Source organism: Manis pentadactyla, chromosome 10 (assembly GCF_030020395.1).
Source record: "Manis pentadactyla isolate mManPen7 chromosome 10, mManPen7.hap1, whole genome shotgun sequence".
Taxonomy (NCBI): Eukaryota; Metazoa; Chordata; class Mammalia; order Pholidota; family Manidae; genus Manis; species Manis pentadactyla.
In genome coordinates, this window is record NC_080028.1 from 82,205,854 (window position 1) to 82,221,335 (window position 15,482).

General features: G+C 47.9%; 1 protein-coding gene across 12 annotated transcripts in view; it reads right to left on the bottom strand.

The window, feature by feature from the left end:
* The window catches only part of GSG1L (GSG1 like), a 225,638-nt gene that overhangs the window by 137,137 nt on the left and 73,019 nt on the right, over positions 1-15,482 (bottom strand). For 6 of the 12 annotated variants that reach the window (XM_057487079.1, XM_057487081.1, XM_057487080.1 and 3 more), the window contains exon 2: positions 10,387-10,434. In XM_057487079.1, the coding sequence (XP_057343062.1) occupies positions 10,387-10,434 (48 nt within the window). Of the gene's footprint in view, positions 1-9,299; positions 9,554-10,386; positions 10,435-15,482 lie in introns of those variants that run through there. The other 6 variants (XR_008992155.1, XR_008992154.1, XR_008992158.1 and 3 more) reach the window with 2 other exon arrangements.

The following is a 15,482-nucleotide window of genomic DNA, read 5'->3' on the forward strand; positions in this document are numbered from 1 at the left end:
GGGAGTCAGACGCCTTTCCTGAAAGTGGAGACATTATAAGAAGGAAGCAGAAGAAGATGTGTGAGGTGCAAGGGCCCTGGAGAACCGCAAGTGTCACCCCATGTGGTGTGATGGCCCTTTCTTCCTCCCAGGCCCCTCCCCCTCCCCAGCCAACACTTTGCTTTTCCCTTCCTTTCACTAGATTTCAGTTCTTCCCCAGGTGCAGCTAGCTTTGGGATTCTTTTCTAATTTAATAGCTCATTTCAAGGTAGAAAGTGGAATGGTGAAGCACAAGGACTCTGCAGCCCTCCTGCCCAGGTTCCAACCCAGTTCTGCCATCACAACCCAGGTGATCTTGGGCAAGATGACTTAGCCCCTCTGGGCCTCAGTTTCCCCACCATAACATGGTGTGACAACAGCACAAACCTCATCAAGTTGTTGTGGGATCAGCTGGACCTGGCATGTTGGCAAGACAGAGATAAGTTTTTGATATTATTATTATTAACTTATTTATAAAAGCATCTTGGAAAAGAGAGCCTGACACACTAAAAATATGACTTGACAGGTGTCATTGCTCAGGATGAGTCTAAAATACTTAGACTTTCTAAGTGAATCAACATAAAGGGAAACAGTAAGTGAATAACGATATGGGAGGGGATGCAGTATACAGCCCAAACTGAGAAGGTCCTACAAAATGAAAATGCAGGGCCCCTTGTTTAAAAAATTATTAAGAATTTCAAGATGATGATGGTAGAGCATTAAGCGAACGTTGGGCCTTTCTGTGTACAGATTCTAGGTGACTCTACTGGTTACATACCCACAAAATGGGCCCTGGTTCTACAGGAATGGTTATACAGATGTATGTATTTCTTGAAACTCATTGAACTGTATATTTAAAACCTGTGCATTTTGTTTGTAAATTGCACCAATGATATTGTATCAATTTAAACAAAGAAGCGTAACAAAATAAATAGGGTTACAAATTCCCAGGTCCAGCAGTGAGGTGCCTAAATCAACTTATATAATGAATGCTGTCTTCTTTAAACTCTGTGTATCCCTGGCCCCTGCATACAGTTGTACAAGATATGCACTGTCCAACCCTATGCCATCCACAGAGAACACAATACGAATCATGACCCCCAGCATTGCACAGTGTATGACCTGCACAACTGGACTGGTGGCCCTGATTTCTAGCTGTTCGTCTAACTTCACTGGAGTGAATCATCCTGTGTATAAAGTGGAGGCTCTTTGTGAATGCAAGGCCAGGGCCAAATGGTAGGGTCTTGTTAGAAATTGCATTCCAGGGAGAGATCCAGGAGGAGCCAGCCCATGGAAAGACTTTCCTGGAATGCGGGAAATGGCCATCCTTTAAATTCCTCAGACCCTATGCAGCTTGGCAAGCCCTGTTCCCCAACACTACTAACACCTACCTCTGCTCATATGTGCCAAGGGCTGCATTAAAGCATACGAGGTGATTTCTCACACCAGAGTACGGTAAGACCTGGGAGTCATTTAGAAATTTAAATTACCACTGTTTACACTTAACAGAATCTTCTCACCATGGAGAAAGTGTTTCCAATTATGAAACATGAAAGCTGGTCACCGTTTGAGGTTAATATGATGCTCTCTGAGAAAGTGAGCAGGAGACTACCCAGACACCTAATTGCCTGGAAAGATAATCTTGAATAATTGGAATTAGAGCAACTAAAGCAATTATTAGGTGTTGTGATCTCCGGGAGCAGTCCTCCACCAGGCACAGGGATTTAATCACCTTTAATAAGAGCACGTAATTAGAGAAATCCAGAATTTCAGAACAAAAAGTGACAGAACCAGCACTTCAGGATGAGGGGTGGGTGGGAGGACCATGTGCATGCCAAAGAGCATGGGCCAGGGGGATGGGTGGGAAGGAAGGGTGGGATGAGATGGGAAGGGGGTGGCAGGGTGGGCACAGTGCTGCAGGAGCCAGGAGGGTGAGCCTGACTCGGACCTACATTTGCTGTGTGACCTTGAGCAAGGCACTTAACCTCCCTGGGCTCTACTTCCCTTCTAGTCTTTAGTCATTCAGCAAACATCTATTAAGGATCTACCATGTGCATGGCACCAAGGGCACTTGGTCTCACTCTTTTGCACATGCCATTCATTCAACCAGGAATGAGCTCCCCTGATACCCTTTATGAACTAGAAGGAATGGCATTCATCCTCCAGGACCCTCTCCCATGGTACCCCTCCATGCAGCCTTCCTGGACTGTCACATCCATTCTGCAGCCCTCTGTGCACCCCAACTGGGCCCCCAATCCACAGCTGTGACTCTTTTCCTCCTTGTCTGTCTCCCTACTAGAAGGCTTTTCAAGAGCAGGAGCTGGGTGTGATTCTCCTCACTGACCCAGCTCCTGACACAATGCCTGGTGCCAAGGGATGCTGACCCCTGGTCTGAGGCCAGGTGGACAAAGGTCACTACAGCCTACTCCTGGAAACAAGTCTGTAGTCTGCTGTGCCGCCAAGGACTCAGCAGCACCAGGCAAGGTGGCCTGTGTTGTGAGTTTATTGAGAATGGCCAGGAAGTGATCTCCTTCAGCAGAAGGACCCTGGAGCCCTGCTGCCTCCCCAGACAGACCAAGGCCACTCAGATAATTGAGGATGCCCACCGTCGGCCAGAGGGCTACCAGAATTACCTCTGTATTGTTCAAGAATGACAGGTGAGAGGGAATAATGGACATGTGGACCACTGCGGCCAGTCTCCTGCCTCTTTGTGTCCTAATGTGTCTGCATTGGAATAAAAGACTCAGAGCTCCCATTTTGCCAGGCCCTGGACCACAGGTATGCACTGTGGAAGCACAGAGCAGGAGTAACTGGCTCAGTCTGGGGAAGGACTTCGTAGAGGCAGGACCCTTGGGTTAGCTCGTGAGGGTTGATAGAGAGCTCCCCAGGCAGGCGGGATGAAAAGATCATTCAGTATTAATGCACGGGCACAGGCAGGCCCTGGCCACCCAGCATGCTCAGGCTGCAGCCAACAGGCTGGCCTGTTTGTAGTTCCGATGTCAGGGTTTGGGCAGCTGTGGAAGTTGGTTCCCCTCTCCTTCCCCTGCCCAGCATGTTCTGATCTATGCACATTTCAGCTCTATGACATAAATCAATAAAATGCACTAAATAAATTAAGTGAGCAACAGAATTGTAAATCGATTTCAGACTGAGAACAGAGAAGTTGAGGGAACCAACAAGAGACTATTATAGGAACTGAAATGAGGAATGACTCTCACAAGACTCGGGACTGTGGCCATAGAGCCACCACATTGCTACGCATCCCTGAAATATTAAACAAATGAAACCTACAAGCTTTGGAGATTGTTTCACAAAAATTGCATGCTGGTGGCTGCCAGAAACCCCACCCCCTGGGAAACAGGGCAGGGAGCAGAATTCACCAAATTCTAGCCAACTGCACATGGGACACAGGAGATCAAGAAGGACAAGATCCAGGGCCTGTCCTCGCGGAGTGTCCAGTCTGGTGGAGGAGATGGACATAACACAGTATGACAGATGCTAAGAGGACCAGTTTCCACAGATATCTCTGGGGTTCAGAGTGGCTTTTCAGAAGTCATGTCAAAGCTGGGTTTTGAAGGATAAAATAGACGTTTTCAAGGCAAACAAGAGGTGGTAAAGGCAGGTCAGGCAGAGGGAAGAGCATATGCAAAGACATGGAAGCATGAAAGACGAGAGTTTGGGGGAAAGGTACTCAAGCAGGGAGGCAGGGCTGGAGCACAGGCCCATGTCAGGGATTGTACTGGGTGCAGTGGGAAGGGCAAGCAAGCACTAGATCATGGAGAACTGTGGCTGCCACGCTAACATGAGCTGTCTGAGTTTGGGAGCCGGGAGAGGGTTTTAAGCAGGCGCCTGATACAGGTAGATTCTTACTTTGGAAAGATAATTTAGAATTCAGTGGGGAAATTTTTGTCTTATTTTTTATTGAAGGACCTCTGTTTACATACAGAAAGTGTGTATATCACCAGTGTACAGCTTGATAAGTTCATTACACAACTGTGTCATTAGCACCCAGATTAAGAAATGGACATCGCCTGCTGCAGAGCCCTCTGCATGCTCCCTTCCAGTCTTCAAGGGCAGCCACTGTCCTGACTTCCAACAGCTCAGATTTGTTTTGCCTGTTTTTCAGTTTCATATAAATGGAATCATAGTATGAATTCTTTTGAACCTGGCTTCCTTTGTTCAATAGTCCATGCTGCTGTGGGCAGCTGGAGGCTGTTCCCTCTCGATGCTGTGGGGTAGCCCACTGTGTGTGCGGATAGGTGCTGAGGAAGAGCAGTTAGGAGTTGCTGGTGCAGCTGTGATGGCAAACATGAATCATGAGAGGCTCCGTTCACTCACTCACTCATTCATTCATTCATTCATTCATTCATTCATTCATTCATTCATTCACAGTGAGGACCCTCTTACCTGTGAGGGTGAGCTCCAACCCGAGATTTAGGAACATGGAACCTTGCTCACTGCACACCTTAACAAATGACTCGGGAGCAGTCTTTATTAGGGAGTCCTATTTCTACAACAAGGGGAGGGAAATCTAAACATCTTCATGGATGCCTCACAGGGACCTGAGGTGGGGGTCATCATGTCCCCCAGCCTTTTCCAAAGGAGGATGGATTCTGCATTCTCGGGCAGCACCATTCCACAATGTTGGATGACCATTCACTTAACTGTCTCCCATTCCTGTCAGGCAGGGCCCTATGCTTCACTCATCTTTGCACCCCCAGTGCCTCGCCCAGAGCCTGGCACATAGTAGGTATTCAGGAAACGTTTGTCAAATTGAAAGGCACGTGTGGAATGACTGGTACATAGAGGCTGCTCAGTAGGTATTTGCTGAGGGAATGAATGCCCATTCCCTCACCCAAATATTTAGGTCACTTTCAGATGACAATGACTACAAGAGACCTTGACAAGAAAAGTAGTGAGTCTCACACGCACGTACACCCAGAAATCCAGCTGGGCCAGTTCCAGCACAACCTGCTGTCACATCCTGGAGGCCTGTGGTCAAGCCCAGGTGTGGCAGATTAGACTATGGTTCAGCAAATACTCCCACTCCATCCCATACCTCCATGTGGGTAGTGTATTTCTTGCTCTATTGATATTGGACATAACCATGTGACTTACCTTAGCCAATGAGGTATTATGGGATATGACACAAGCAAAGATCTAAAATGTGCTTGTGCAGTTGGCCGTCTTGCATTTCTGTCCCCTCTACTGGCCCCCTGAACATACATGGAGCAGACGTCAGCCTAGTAGTCTCCATGCTGGGACCAAAACAGCCTACATCAACCAAACCCAAGTTAACCCACAGACACGTGAGCAAAAAACAATCCCGAATGCCACTGCATTTGGGGATGGCTTATTACACAGCATTATTGTATATATTGCTGACCACTACACCAGGTTTGAAGATTACTCAGTTGATCACAAGTATTTGGTAGGAGAATCTCATCCCAGTGACTTAGAGACTGGGATTTGGAGAGTAGATAGCCTAGAAGAAGTCGAGGAAGTATAAGGAGCTTTCCCTCTGCATTTTTAGTATCAAGTTCACTGCACACAGACATTGCTGTTCATCTGCATTTGCACATCTCATCTTCATAAACTGCCTGGGCATCTTTAATTCCTTCCAGCTCCTCTGCCTCCCCTGGGCCCTGGGCAGATCTTTGTTAGAGCACTTTCTATGCTGCTCTGTCAGTGGCGCTGCAGTGCTGGGCTGCACCCTGGAGGCCCGGAGGTAAATAAGAAACCATTGCCACCCTCAGAGGGTCCCAGTCTTGTAAGAGAGAAAGATATGTGTACAAGTAACTATTATTCAGCTATGATACAGGATGCTCAAAGTGGCCAGCAATACAGCTTGGTTAAATAAACTGTCTCTATGTGATGAATTATTATACAGTTGTTCCAAAAGATAAGGGTGAGTTGTACACATTGATATGAAAAGCAATCCATAATTTTATATATACATGTGTGTGTATGTGTCTCTATCTATCTATCTATCTATCTATCTATCCATCTATCTTCAAGAACTAATACTACGAACTACCACTAAGGGTGAGCTGATAAGAGACTCATTTCTCATTTACGCATTTAAGAATTGCTTTAATTTTTATAGCAAAAGTATATACTATTTAAAATCAATGTTCATTTTTCATTCATTCCAGTTTTTTGGGGCACCTATCAGTGCTAGGCATTGCTCTGGACACTGGGGATACAGTGAGTCCCAAACAAGATAAAATCCCCGCTTGGAACTGACGGTCAATTGGGGGAGACCACTGTTAATCAAACACTGAATACATTTCAGGTGATAATAAGTGATATGAGGACAACTATGCAGAGAAGGAGTGGAGAGGAGCAAAGATTGCACAAAGCCTTCCCTGAAGATGTAACATCTGAACCGAAATGACCAGCTGTGCAGAGAGCCGAGAGAACAGTGTTCCAGGAGCAGGGAATAGCGAGTGCAAAGGTCCCGGGGCACACATTAGCTTGGCTGACCCAAGGCCAGTAAGGATTTGGGGGAGCTGGAGTGTGGCGAGGGAGGTGGCATTGCAGGAAATGAGGTACAGGGCCAGATGCTTCAGACCTTGGAGGCCAAGATGAGGGCACTGAGTTTTACTCTGAGTGAGACAGGAGCCCAGGGATGGTTTTTAAGAGGGAGTCACATGAGATGATTTATGCCTTAAAAAGATCATTCTGGCTACAAATGAATCAGGGGGCAAAATGGAAGGAGGTAACCAGTTAAGAGTTTATGACAGGATTCCAGATGAAAAATGGCTGTGGCTTGCGCTAGTGGAAAGTGGAAAGAATTTCCCATGTGAAACGCAAAATAAGAATGGTCAGGAAACTAAGAAAAATGTGTGCTATGGCAAAACCACTGAGGACAGATGAATATTTTGCCAGGGGAGGATAGGGGGAGCAAGGGGCAGGAGGATATCGGAGGAAGTGGCAAAGAGAGGGTGCCGTTTGAGAAGGGCCTTGAAAGCGTGACTGTGGTTTGCCAAGTGGATGGGGGTGGAGGAAGGCGGGGAACATGAGCCTGAGAACCACCTGGCCTCAGCTCAGAGGTCCTGGTGAAGAAGGAAGGAAGAGTGTCACCCAGAGTACATGCATGCCCACATACACACTCACATGCATGCATGCTCACACTTGGCCACACATGTATGCACATGCATGCACACTCACGTGTCACCCCCACGCTCACATGCACTTGCCCACCAGCATGCAAGCATGTACACACGAGACACACATGCACACACTCACAGTAGCACCTGCTCCCACATACATGCACCAACCCTCAACTACACCACACCAATATACACACACATACACACAGAGTTTCAGAAGGCCTAGCTTTCCAGCAGAAGAACCAGGCAATTAAGAGTCAGACTGCTCAGGTTCAAATCTTAGGGTTTTAACTAGATAACCTTGGGCAAGTCAATTAACTATGCCTCAGTTTCCTCATCTGCAAAATGGGGATTAAATGAGCCAATGTGCATAAAGTTCTCAGAACATAGCACATGAGAAGCACTACATGAAAGCCAGTTAGTGTGAGGGTCATGATTTTTATCATATTTTGCCAAACTGGAGGGAAGTACAGAGGGAGAAGGTGCAGGAGCAAAAATCTGGGAGAAGAGTGTTCTTTGGAAGAGAAGACACCTTGGCTCAACATCAGCCGTAGAGTCCCTGTGTGGCCCTGAACAAGTCACCCCATCTCTACAACTCGGGATCCTCATCTGTGAAATGCACAGGCAGCATGGACAGGGCACGAAGAGCAAGTGGAAGGACCCGTGACCGCCACCTTCCTGCAGGTGCCTCTGGGAGGGCAGTCTGGGAGCCTGGGAGGGGAGAGGCCACCAGCACTGCCAGAATCAAACCCTGCAGACCCCAGGGGAGGGCTGAAGGGCTTGAGAGGCAGTGAGTACATGCAAACTGCTCTGCAGCTTGGCGGCAAAGCCAGCCCACTCAGCCTCCTTATAAACATTTTTATATACACAGCCAGAAGGTCCTCAGCGTGGCCGCCAAGCCCTGAGAGTAAAATCATGCGGCCAGTAAAACACAAAGATACAACCTCTCTGGGACCCTCAGTCCTCATAAAAGAAGCAGGACTAAAGGTCTGATGCCTCCCAGGAGGAGGCATGAGCAACCTGCCTGCCCCTGTACATGGAAACACACATGTGTACACACATCCACACATGCTCACAGGTGCACACATACTCCATGTGTGTTCACACTTGGACACACATTTTGTGCTTGCTCCCATAGATGCACATGCACGTGCACTCTCACACATGTACACACACGTGCATACCTCCACACCCACCAGTGTGCACACACTCTCACAGGAACACCTGCTCATGCACGCATACACTAACCCTCAACCAGACATGCACACACATCACATTTGCGCAAACAGGCCTGCTTCCTGGCAGCCAGATTTGAAACAGAGCTGACCCAGGAACTCCAAGGCCTTGGGGAATATGGGTCCCAGAGGGCTGCCTCCAGGTATCAGCTGCTAAGATGCAGGACAACAGAGGACCTGGTGTGTGACCTCTATCCCTTATGAAATGTGAGTCTCAGTGACTTAATGCCACTAAGCCTCAGCTTCCTCATCTGTCAAGTACGGTGAGACCATCAACCCCCTCCTCCCAAGCTTGAGGGGAAACTTCTCACCTAATACACAGAGGGAGCTGGCACAGTGTCTGGCACACAGTAAGAGCTTAGTCAGCAGCGGCTGGTATCATCAGTCCTTTACATACTGTTTCCTGAACACCTCATTTTGGAAGCTGTGGCCTGAGTTGCTCAGCCCAAAACCTCAGGGGTGGCCACATGTAGCAACTAACCAGAGCACAGTCATTGGAATGGCCATCGCACTGCCTAGAGCTCTGTCACAGGACAGCCTGGCCTCCTCTTGGGCCTGAGGGCCCTGGGGGTTCCCTGTCACATGCCCCTCGGTCCCACCAGCCACCACTTGGCTGGAGCTCTCCAAGGAGACAGTGTCTGTGAGACAGGAACGTCACCAGTCTCCATGACCATGGCTTCCTTGCCCTCCCCCGTCTGCCAATACCTTCCAGGTCAGAGAGGTGACTCTCCAGATCCCTGGGCCTCCCGACACTGCTGGGAAACCACAAGCTCAGCCCCACCAGCCGGGGGCGTGGGTGGCCACATGTCCTGGACTTCAGATTTTCCAGAGCCACACATGCCAAAGCCCCCCATGTTGGGACAGTTTATAGAACTGGACTTTTGCCTCAGTTTCCCCACCTGGATTCCCAGGGCCAAAACCCTCTCCTGACCTCCAGGCTGTTTGAAGAGTCCTGAACACCTGTTCTCTCTTGGCTGCTGTTCTTGGTGGCAGGGGATAGGCAGGCGGGGAGGCAGCCACACCCTATGCTCCTGTAGCAGTGTATCCTCAAGTACCCAACAGTTTCCTCCTGTTTTTCCATGATAAAACCCCGGACTTCTAGTTGAGCACATGGCTGCCAGGATAAAGACCTCATTTCCCAGCTTCCTTGCAGCTGAGTGATCAGGTTGGCTCTGTGATCAAGTTCTGGCCAAGGAGAAAAGAGCAGGTATTGTGGGGCAACTTCTGGAAACCTTAGAGTCAACATGCAAGCTTTGCCCTTCCTCCATCCTGTGCCAGGAATGCAGATGTGACAGCTGGAGCTCTAGCCACCATCTTAGACCATGAAGACAAAGGCCATAGGAATGACAGAGAGAGGTAGCAGGGGCCTGGATCCTGAGGACTTCATGGTACAGAGCCACCCTGGATTGCCTACTTTTAAACTTTTATAAAAGCAATAAATTAGTTTATCCATTGAAGCCATTTATTTGGGGTTACCATTTCTTGCAGCTAAACCTAATCCTGACTGCTGTGCCCCCCATGCAAGCTCAGCCTGCTCCTAATCACTCTGTCCGAGCATCACTGTGGGTCAGAATCTCTGCTGCTGGCCCTGAGCATCATAAGCCCTCTCTGCATAGCAGCATTCCAGCAGGCTGGAGCCCCCCCCACATACACCTTCAAGATGACAGAGACAGGACATGTGGCTTCCCTCCCCCAAGGTCAAATCCTACAGGTGGAGGCAATGCTTCCAACACTGGTCTTGCCTGACCCCAACTTCCCACATTCATCCTACCTCCCCTAGAGTCCCAGCGTGCACTGCCAGTAACAAAGTGTAATGATTCTCAGGACTGCCCCCACTTGGGGGAGAGGACAGGATGCTCTTCCTCCAGCCACCTCCCCCACTTCACTGGCTGCTCCAAAATCGGAGCTTTGCACCAGGATTCTGGCTCCTAGGGCCCCGTGGCCCAGGCTGCAGCAGGACAGGCTCCCACGGGGATGAGGGCAGTGCCTCTCAAGAGGGTGAGGCTTGCACACCTTACCTTTCTCTGATGCCGGTGCCAGGTCAATGAAGCTGCGACACTTTTCACCTTTGAAAGGAAAAGAAAGATTTTCAGAATGTGAAAGGGCATGAGAACTTCAGCCTTTCGTATCTACCCCTTCCAAGAGCCCTGACCCCAAGTGGAGCATGGGGCCCAAGGCCTGAGCATCTCCAACCAAGTGACATCTTTCTCTAACCCTTATTTCCAGAAAGCCAGTGTCCCTGAGGAATGCGGATGGTGAGCCTACCAAATCAGCTGAGCAGCCGTGCAGTCCGTGCTTTCACCACCCTATCCGATCTAGGCCTGCCACTGCCACCTCCTCACAGCCCTCAGCCCCTTTCCACAGCTCCCCATCCAGGCCCAGCAGCACAGGGCCGCCAGGCCTCCTTCCAATACATTCTCCACACTGCAGCCAGAGGAGTATTTTCAAAACACACAGCTCTGTTCACATCAAACACACACACGTGCATGTGTGCACACACACACACACACATGCATGCATGTGAACAAGCACAACAGGTACACACACCTGCTCAAAACCTCAGATGACCTCTGAAAGGATAAAGCCCAAATTCTTGCACGTGGACCCAGGACTGGCCTCCCCGAGCCACTCCACCCACAACCAGCCGCACCTCCTGTCCTTTCCTCTCTGCTCCTATGTTCCTGGTATTCCCTCCCACCACAAGGCCTTCACAGGTGCTGTTCCCTGCCGGGAACATGCTTCCCCCAACTACAAACCCTCATGGCCCCTTGGCCTCTACAGGGCACCCAGCCACCTTATAATTCTACCTTTTGTGTGTGATTCTTAGACATATAGCCACAGGCTGTGAGCCCCACTGGTACTTGGTGGCCCTAAACCCCAACCTCAATGCACCCCCAGCTCAGTAAATGGCAATTCCAGCCTCTGGGTGCTCAGGCCACTGATCTGTGGCTCCAGCTTTGCAGTGTATCTAGAACCCACCACTTCTGAACCGCCGCTTGTCCAGCCACCATCACCTCCACCAGAATTACTGTGGCAGCCGCTGCATGGGCGCCCCCGCTTCTTCCCTCAGCCACACGGTGACCAGAGGGTCCTGGCACAGCCAAAGATGGATTAGGTGCTCTCTGCTCAAAACCCTCCCATGGTTCCCAATTCAATGAGGTCAGAACCCACGTCCTCACCATGCACGGCCTACGAGGTCCCCCATCACCTCCTGAGCTCATCTCCTACGAGCTCCCCCCTTGCTCACTCCACCCAGCCACATTAGACTCTTTGCTGATCCATAAATGTGCCTCCTCAGGGCCTTCTCCTGCCTTGGCCTTTGCACTTGCTGCTACTTCTGCCTGGAGCATTCTTCCTTCTGCTAGCTGAATGGTGTACCCTTCCTCTATCACTTTTCTCGAATGTTACCTTCTGAGGGAGGCTTCTCTAACTCGCCTATTTAACATTCCAAAGGTCCCTCCTTTCACACTCCCCATCTCTCTTCCTGACTGTCCGTAGCACCTAAAACAGTGTCTGATACATAGTGAGTACTCAATAAATATTTATTGAAGGAGTATATGAATGAATGAATGAATGAATGAATGAATGCCTTCTACCCAAACTTCATACCCCTAAGGAATTCAACTTGCTGGTCTTTCCTCCAGGGTCTCATTGACACCAGGTGCTAAGCTGACCACCAAGAATGCAGCGATGAGCAAGATATGCCCCAGGCTCCAGACCCTTTCTCATAAAGGGAGCTCCTGCAGGAACCCTGCTCACAAACACACAAGATTCTAAAAATAGGGAAAATGTTGCCTACAAATCAGATTTCTGATTTTCCCTGAAGAATCAGAAGATCTGGCCACATGCTGGGCTCACAACTCCAAGTTCCACAGCAACAATCACATGAGGCCTGCAAGTGCTGCCCCCTTCAGACAGGCACATGCTTGCTGATCTGCCACAGTCCCCACTACTCCCCACTGCTTTACCACTAGCCTCACTTAAACCACCCAGCTGGCCCCTTAGACACTAGATTGGATGACTTTAGGGTGAGCTTGCAACCCCTGGTTTAAGAATTTTATGCTGATCCCAGCAAGGAGATAGATTTGGGGTCAAAATGGAACCAATGTGAGTTGGGAGGTAGAAAAACCTGGAAGCTTCCAGCAATCTCAATTCTTGTGTCTGTTTGAAGCTTCTTAAATTCTTCTCTAAGTTCTGTTTAAGCCCCTTTGGGATCCTGAACTTCCTCCCAGTACCATATAAATGCAAAGGCAAAAGGAAGTTGGGGGAAGGAAATGAGGCTGAGGAGGAAGGCAGGGGCCAGATCACAAAGGGTCTTAAGTGCCAAGCTAAGGAGTGGATTCCTCTCTTATTTATGTCATCCCTTCCAAAGAATCATGAGGCCCCAGGCGGCTAGATGCTGCTCCTGTAGTTCCATCATCTCGCTTCCTCCCCAGGCTCTATACTAAAATGCCAGACCCTCACCTCCCTTTACAGATGAAGAAAATAAGGCTCAGGGCCACCAAGTTACCAGTAGGAGCCACAGAGCACATTAGTGGTGCCAAGATTATAGCTCACTGAGAGAGGTGTTTGCTGACAGCCAAGAACTAGAAGGAAAGTTTAAAAAATGAGACTAGGTGATGTGCTGGAATGAATGGATTTTGATGAGTTGTTTTAAACTTTCTTTAATGTTATATTGTTTTCTCAAAATCTGGAGAGGTAAACTTTAACAGTCAAATTGGGACCAGCACCTAGAGTCACATCAAAACTTTGTGGACTCCAGGCACTTTTGCCTTTTAGATCCCTTCCTAAAAAAAAACTTTTTAAAAATTATATTTACAACTACATTGGTTAAAGGTGAATGTATTTATATAATATATTTAAATGTTCATCACCTAAAAGTTCATTTTTTTCTTCTGATTTAAAAAAAAATTAAAACTTTTTTGTGGACCCATGAAAGCATTATGGGCCCTTGGCTCTGTGTCCCCAGGGCCCAAGGGAGAAGCTGGCCCCAAGATACCACATCAATGTCTTGCCCCCACCAACTGGGCTCCTAAATAATATTTAAGGTTTATATGCTAAGCATTTTGCCTTCCCTTTTTCTTTCTTCACCCTAAAGTCATCCAATCTAGTGTCTAAGGGGCCAGCTGGGTGGTTTAAGTGAGGCAAGTAGTAAAGCAGTGGGGAGTAGTGGGGACTGTGGCAGATCAGCAAGCACGTGCCTGTCTAAAGGGGGCAGCACTTGCTGGCCTCATGTGATTGTTGCTAGTTAATTTTATTGAGATATAACTCCCATGCCATGCAATTCACCTATTTATACAATGCAAAAGTTTTTAGTATATTCTTAATATATTCACAAGGTTGTGTGACCATTCACCACAATCAACTTTAGAATATTTTCTTCACCCAAAAAGAAACGTCAGACCTCCAAAGGGGCAGTCAGCCCCATTTCCTCCAATTCTCCCACCACTAGGCAGCCACTAATCTATTTTCCTTCTCTGCAGATTTGCCTGTTCTGGACATTTTACATAAATGAAATCATACAATATATGGCCTTTTGTGACTGACTTCACTTAACATGGTGTTTTTAAGGTTCATCAATGTTGTAGCATGTGTCAGTACTTCATTCCTTTTTATTGCAGAATAATATCCCATTGTATGGATATACCACCTTTTATTCATCCATTCATTAGTTGATGGGCATTTGAGTTTGTTTCCACTTTTTGACTATTGTGAATATTCACATACAAGTTTTTGTGTGTAGAAGTTTTCATCTGTCTTGGGTGCACACCTAGGAGTGGAAATTTTGGGTTATATGGTAACTCTATGTTCAACTTTTTGGGATCTGCTAGACTATTTTCCGAAGAAGTTGTACCATTTTACATTCCTGCCAGCAATGTATGAGGGTTCCAGTATCTCCATATTATTGTCAACACTGGTCATTGTCTGTCAACAAGAAAAATAACTGAAATCCAAACACAGAAGGGATTTTTATCTCAAATCCTTGGTTTCCATGATACAGATGAACTAACTTGTGAGTAAGATACCAAACTGTTCCTTATTGGATTATTGGTTTTAGAAGTGGTCCTTAAAATGTTAACATCTTTGTTAATTATTATTAAGTTTATGTTTAACTAAGGGATTGTTAAAACTAAAGTTAAGTGCACTTATCTCTTCAGATGGAGACTGGTCACTTAGATCATGAAGATGTGGCATGTTAAGCCACCTGATGGCAGCATACCTTCAGTGAACCTTGGAACTTGACAGCTAGGAAGGATCCTAAAGGTCATCTTATTTAGGTGGTTCTCAGCTCTGGTGAGCCCAGGTCCCACCTACTGAAACCCCAATTTAATTGGTCAGTATGGAGCTTAAACATCAGTGGGGTTTGCCAAGCTCCCCAAGGTGATTCCAACATGTACCTGGGTGAGATTCACACTCCAATCTGACTTGTAAAAAAAAATATCTTTTCAGTATTGGGGAAAAACAATAGTTAGTCATTTTAGTGATGTCTCATGCTATCTCAGTAGACACTCCTTCAAGTGACAGTACTTGTGGAGCAGGATAGCAGAGTGGGCAAGGGCCTGAGCTCTGGAATCAGGAGAGCTGGGTTCAAATCCTGTCACTTCACCTCATGAAACCCCAGTCTTTCTGTTCCGTGATTCCCCTGACTGTAAAATGGGTACAGTACCTGCAGGAGTTCCATGAGACTCAACATAGGCAAAGAACTTGGACACAATGCCTGGAACAGAATGGGTGCTTAGGAGATGGTGGCTCTCATTGTCATCATCATCTCCCACACACAGGCAGAGGAAACACAGGGCATGGTCCTCTGCAGTCCAATGGATGGGAGACAGGAATGAGGCACAGACCTCTATCACGGGGGGTGAGGTGATGTGGGGTTCAGAGCAGCGGCTGTAGAGACCGACCTGTCTGGGTTCAGCCTGGCTCCATCACTTGCTAGATGTGTGACATGAGCATTAGCCTCTGGTGCCTCAGTTTCTCTACCTATAAAAAGTGAAAATCACTAACGCCAGTGTTTCTATGGTGCTTATAATAGGGTGTGTCAGTAGGGCTTGGCGTAACTACCAGTTGGTGCAGCTGGGCCAGCTCAGTGGGCGGGAATCCAAACTGCCAA